This window comes from Equus przewalskii, chromosome 20 (genome assembly GCF_037783145.1).
Source record: "Equus przewalskii isolate Varuska chromosome 20, EquPr2, whole genome shotgun sequence".
Lineage (NCBI taxonomy): Eukaryota > Metazoa > Chordata > Mammalia > Perissodactyla > Equidae > Equus > Equus przewalskii.
The window spans coordinates 1,513,447-1,519,446 of record NC_091850.1 but is presented as its reverse complement, the minus strand read 5'-3'; the positions used below and the strand labels follow the sequence as shown (position 1 = coordinate 1,519,446).

The following is a 6,000-nucleotide window of genomic DNA, read 5'->3' as shown; positions in this document are numbered from 1 at the left end:
AACCTGCATTTCTGGTGAGCTCAAAGGGGATGCTGAGGCTGCCAGTATGAGGACCGGAATCTGAGGAAGGCCACTGGGTCAGGGAGGGCCAGGGCTAGGCTGTTGGTGACTTGAGGGATGGGGGTGGCGACAGTCACCTAGGGTGAGAGGGGAAGAATCTGCTGGGTGCTCTCCTCTGTGTGGCCCCTCAGGAGGGGCAGCCCTGTGACCCAGTGCACTGGCTCCCTCCTCCCACTGATGGCTTGTTCCCGTCTTCACCTGGGGAGGCAGAGGTACCAGAAGCTGGTGACAGCATGTAGGCCACATGGCAGGTTGGTGACGAACCCAGGGGAGGTCTACGCCTGTCCCTGGTCACTCAGGAAGAGCCAGTACCACGGCGCATCAGAGGCAAGGCAGGCCTCATGTTTAACTGATGGAATTTAATGTGACCACGACACGAACACAGACAAGGAGGCGGGTGACCAAGCACAGATGTGGGTGACCCATGCCCCCACCCTCCAAGGCCAGCGGCCCTCGCTGGACCCCACCTCCCTTGGTGGGACAAACACTGATGTGGCTGAGTGACAGTATGGCATGGCACGGGCTGGCCCCTGGGAAGGCACCTCCCTCGAAGCCCATGGGTCCAGGCCAAGAACCTCCAAAAAAGCAGCCAGAAGCTGCAGCTGCCGACGAAAGTGCCAGGTTCCGGCCCGAGGTGGGAGGGCGACTCAGTGTTGGTTCTCGCTGGGAGGCCAGTGAGGAGGTGGGAGGCCCTGTCATCGCTAAGTGCTGCCCGAGGACTTCAGGCGAGGGGCCGAGGGGCACGGACAGAGAGGTACACGTAAACATCAACAAATGAACAAGACATCTAGGAACAGCCAGAAACCTACAACGTCCAACAGGACGGGAACAAAACGGTGGCCCTGCGAGCCGGGCAGGAGCCGCGTGCAGCCAGCGGTCTGGCGAGCGTTTCTGATCTTTTTGGTGTCTGGGAGCTAGACAGCACAGAAGGCTGTGTTTGATCTCTGGAGGGGAAGATTTTACTTCCTTTCCCCCAAACTGACTCAGGGGACAAAGAGACAAGACTTCTCACAGACAAGCCTCTTGTGGGAGAAAGGACATCAGAGACGAGAGTGGCGACAGTAGAGCAGGTGTGCCTGGAGAAGGAAGGGTCCCAGGCGTGGCTGGGAGGGTGGCTGGTGTCCAGGGCGCCCCCTCCTTGTGGCAGGCTTGGCAGGTGCTTCCTCCTGGTGCTGCCGCCAGGAGCCCAGCGCCAGCGAGGGCGTGGCTGCCGCGGCCGCTCACTGGGTCCGGAGCTGGTAATCTAGGACGAGGGAGGGACGCCTCTGTGTCTGCCCTGCCCTTGGGGCCACTCTCTGAGCACCACCCTGACCCTCTCAGAGCCCCCCGCCCCAGGGCGGGCCACACGCACCTCCGTTCTGAGTGATGTAACGGACCCATGGCAGGGCCTGGTAGCCACTCTTCTCGATGATCTTCAGGTAGCGCACCTGGGACACAGGGACCAGGGCCCTGAGCACGCACCTGCTCCCCTCCCCGCCCCCCCCCATCCTTCCCCCAGGGCTGTGACGAGTAGTGAGCGAGCACAGGCCGCAGGGGGTGAAGGAGGGGCGACGGGCCTCATCTGAGGCTGGGGGAGGTGGAGCACTTCTGCGAGAAGTGGCGCAGAGGCAGGATGTGCGCAGGCACGCCCCGAGCAGGTCCCCGGGTGAGGCCCAGGGCTCCCCTTGCAGGCTTTCCTCACACGCAGGTGCCAGGAGGATGCGCCCCATCCTGGCAAGTCTGTGGCCATTAGAGGCTCAGACTCCAGCTTCGGGGCCAAGTGTGTCCCTGAGCTGAGAGCAGAAGCACAGGGTCAGCTCTCAGCAGACGACGCGGGCCTCTTTCTGCCAGGGCTGGGCCACGTGTGGAGACGGGCAGAGTCAGGGCAGCACTGGAGGCCTTGCCAGAAGCCAGCTAGCACCCCTGTCTAAGCTGGCTGCACTGACGTCTGTCACCTGCAACCCTGAGCCTGGACCCCACCCGGGTCCCTGTGGGGCCCAGGGGGCCTGTCCACGTCTGTGGTGGGCCCGGCCGCCCTGGCTGCACGTACCTGGATGCCAGAGGTAGTGAAGTAGGGGATCTCAAACTTGACGCTGATCGGGGGCTTGCCTTCCTTGTCCTCTGCCTCCACGCTGGGCAGGCCGAAGTGGGCCCGCATCAGGTACTCCTTGCCGCCCTGGGATTGCAGATGAGGGGGGAGACCGTCAGGCGAAGGCCCAGCCCAGCTTGGCCAAGAGCTGCCCCTGGAGAATGCTGGGCTGCTAGCCTGGCCACCGAGCCCCTGCCTGAGTGGCCGGTGGTCACCCGGCACTCGGCTCCCCTAACACACTTATCCTCCAGGCCTCACAGACTCCCCAGCAGCCCTGCCGGGCAGATCAGATCCCAGGCCCTGCCGGGGAAAATCGGCGAATTCTAAGGATCAAGAGAAAGTTTCACAAGCTCCCAGACAGACAAGACTACTTGCTTCAGGGAAAAGAGGCTATGGGCCTGGAGAAGGAGGAAGAGAGAGGGAGAGCGCGTACCGACAGGTGCAGGCTGCGCAGGACAAGGGTCCCCCGCCCGCCAGGCCTGAGTCCAGGTGGACATCCCCACATGCCCAGCGTCAGGGCGGTATGTGAAAGAGGGGAATGTCACAATGCAGAACAGTGACCAGTGAGAGGCAGCTCAAGCAAGAGGCCATGCTGGCGGCTGACTGACAAGTCTGCTCCAAAGGGTAGGTGAGGGGGTGGCTCTGGCCCCGGAAGCTGAGCAATGACTCTAGAGACAGGTTCAGAGCAGGGCTAGGAATGAAGGAACCCGAGACTGGGCCAGGAGGGGGAGGGCATCTCAGTGCCCAGCACATGCTGCCTGGAGCAGAGGGGAGCACAGGCGTGGTCAGCCCCGGGGCGTCACGGTCTTTGACCTGAAGGGCTCTGGCAGCAGGAGTGGCGGCCCACCGACTGGGGCTGCTTCTGCCCAGAGCAGGGGCTGTCCTCGCAGGCCAGCGCAGCCTCGAGCTCCCCTCCCGGGGACGGAGCGAGCCGTCAGTCTCTGCTTGTCGCTACCAAGGCCAGCGCGAGCGGGACTCTGCCTGAGCGAGTGACAGGTGCTGAGCAAGTGACAGGTGCTGAGCAAAGACTCTGGGACAACGAGGGGGAATAACGTGGTCTCAGCAGCAGACAGAGCAGGTGGCAAAGGAATCAGATCGGCTCCACCAGCCTGTGTATGAAACAATAACCAGACCGGACACCTGAGCCTTGTGAAGATGGAGGGGAAAATCAAAGCCGAAGAGCACGCAGGGAGGCCCTCCCGGGGTGCAGGGGTCGGGACACCCACCTTGCGTGGGTCAGCTCAATGGAAATGGGTTTAATTCTGCTGTTAATGGTAGAGAGAGACTTAGAGGATGGCTCAAAGACCAAACCCCACGCTACGCCACGGGAGGAGAGTGAGAAAGGCCAAACCAGCAGGAGGCACAGGAGAAGGCGTGTTCACCAAGGGCAAACAAACAGCCGGGGCTGCTGTCATCAGGAGAAGGCAGGGCAAGAAGGACAGGCGCAAAGGGCACAGGCCACAGCCACGCCGCTGCAGTACGAGTCTGCAGCAGATGACGGGCAGCAACGCCCACCAGGCAGATGCTCCTGGCCAGGTGAAGGGAGCTGGAGGAAGGCAGAGCTGACCCAGCCCCTGCCAGGGATGTGGTCACAGCATCGTGGGGGACCTCATGGGCGCACATGTCACATTCTCTGCCCAAGGACAGAGGCCTTATCTTCTTCACAAGTGCAAATGGGATATCCACAAACTCTGACCTCATGTGAGCACACAACAAACACTTCAATAAATCCTAAAAGCAGAAACAGCATGAGTAACATTCTCTGGCCAGAGTGCTCTGAATCCGTAGTGAGGAAAAGATGGAAAACAGAGGTCTTTCCATCAGGAAATTAAAAAAATCTAACCAACTCTGTATTTGATCACAGAATTTTTAGATAATAAGGATATCAAATATATGTCAGAATCCACAGGTTATACAGCTAAGGTAGGGCTCAGAGGACATCTGTGGCTTAAATATTTATATCAACATAAATTTAAAAACAAAATAATCGATTTAAAAAATCTAACCTGAAAAATTAGAATTAGAACAAACAAAAGACTAAGAAATTAAAATTAAAGATTTAGAAAATGGGAAAATAATACAACCAATCAATTAAAAAGCAAATCTGGAAAAAAAAATAGACAAACCACTAGGTAACCTTATCAAGAAAAAAAGAAGGCACAAATAAGCCAAATAAATAATGAGAGAGAAGTAATTGTCATCAGAGAAGGACAAAAAGACCAGTTTTTACAACTCTGTGTAGACAAATTTGAAAACCTGGTTAGGATGGATAACTCTGTAGGAAATATAATTTACCCAAACTGACTCCAACAGAAATGGAAATCTAAACGGCCTAATTTCCAGAAGAGAGAGAAAGCAGCAGAGACGCAGGAGGTCAAACAGCCAAATTCCACCAACCCTCTCAAGACCAGATGACCTCAAGCCTACTTAAACTGCTCTGCAGCAGGGAAAAGGAGACGAAAAAATCACGCAACAGGTATAACACTGTTACTTGATAGAGACTATACCAAAAAAACTCATCTCAGTTATGAATACCAATGTAAAAATCCTACATATAACGTTAACCAACAGAACTTGGTGGCCCATTACAAAGAGAATAGACCACCATCAGGGGGAGCTGACCAGAAGGCACGGATGGTCCGAGACCCACCGTTAATACGTCTGAACTCAGAGAGACACTGAAGAGGCGCCTGGCTCAATCTGTTACCCAGTGGGACTGGAGGGAGCCCACGGCCCAGCAGCCCTGCACTGGGAGGAACCCCAGCAGGGCCAGGCCAGGAGGCCACGCTCCCCACCACCCCGTACAGGCCCCGAGACAGCAGCTGGAGCAGTGAGAAGTAATGAGACTCCAGAAGCCATGAGACGCCCAGGAACAAGAGTGGAAAAGGGAAAACTGCATTTGGCTGCGAAGGATGTGAAAGAATATCTAAAAATCCATGAGAATCGAAAGAAAAACTACCACAAACAAAAAATTCAGTAAGGTCCTAGGACATAAGATTACCATAGAAACAGTAGCGACCTGGTAGAAGATACAGTGGAAGAGAAGACCCCATTTACCCAAACATTGACCGAAAAATTTAATGAGACATGTGCCAAACTGGGGACGAGCCCTGGGGGCTGGGGGAGGGCCCCCACGGTCCTCGCCGACTGCAGACACACGGGCGTGAGCACTCACAGGAACTCACCGAGTTGTTCACATTTCATTTCTGCACTTTTCTGCATGTTATCCTTCAATAAAAGTACTTTTTTAAACCAGGAGAAAGCTGATATGAGATAGACGAGGTTAACGTTAAGACATTCCCCAGAGGCACAAAGGCGAGCCAGGGCAAAGCGACTGGACAGGATAACAGCCTCCCGACCTTTGTAAACTCTCCCCAACTACGCGTACATTTAGTGTAGACAGACTGACTCTAACTTCATGATGAAAACGAAACAAGAAGAATCGCCAGAAAACAGACAAGCAGTGGGGCAGGGCTGGCCCTACAGACACTGAAACAGAGAATGAAGCCCCGAGTTACAACGCGGCTTTGCTGCAAGGGCAGACAGACGGGAGGACATTTAGGAACAGACCTGATGCCACAGGAAAGTCTGACAACTGCTCAACGTGCATTTCAAACCACCGGGGGAGAGAGGGACTCTTTAGTAAATGTTAGGAAATTGGATGGTCACTTGGAAAAAGACAAAATTCGACCCTGTTTACCAGACTGTGCTCTGAAAGGACCTGAAACCTAAGGTGAAATCGCCATTGTACAGGCTCTGGAAGCAAACCTGGGTGAATTGCTTTATGATGGGGAACACGGAAGCCTTTCAAAGTATGACTTAAAATCCAGACACACTAAAAGGAAAAGATGAGAAATTTGACTATGTTAAAC

General features: G+C 55.3%; 1 protein-coding gene across 2 annotated transcripts in view; it reads right to left on the bottom strand.

Annotated features, from left to right (window-relative positions):
- Nucleotides 1-399: 399 nt before the first annotated feature.
- Nucleotides 400-6,000, bottom strand: part of AP1M1 (adaptor related protein complex 1 subunit mu 1) — a 29,677-nt gene continuing 24,076 nt past the window's right edge. For both annotated transcript variants that reach the window (XM_070586435.1, XM_070586436.1), the window contains exons 10-12: nt 2,090-2,215; nt 1,412-1,487; nt 400-1,303 (exon numbers count right to left, since the gene is read on the bottom strand). In XM_070586435.1, the coding sequence (XP_070442536.1) occupies nt 1,281-1,303; nt 1,412-1,487; nt 2,090-2,215 (225 nt within the window). In that variant the 3' untranslated portion in view covers nt 400-1,280. The remainder of the gene's footprint in view (nt 1,304-1,411; nt 1,488-2,089; nt 2,216-6,000) is intronic.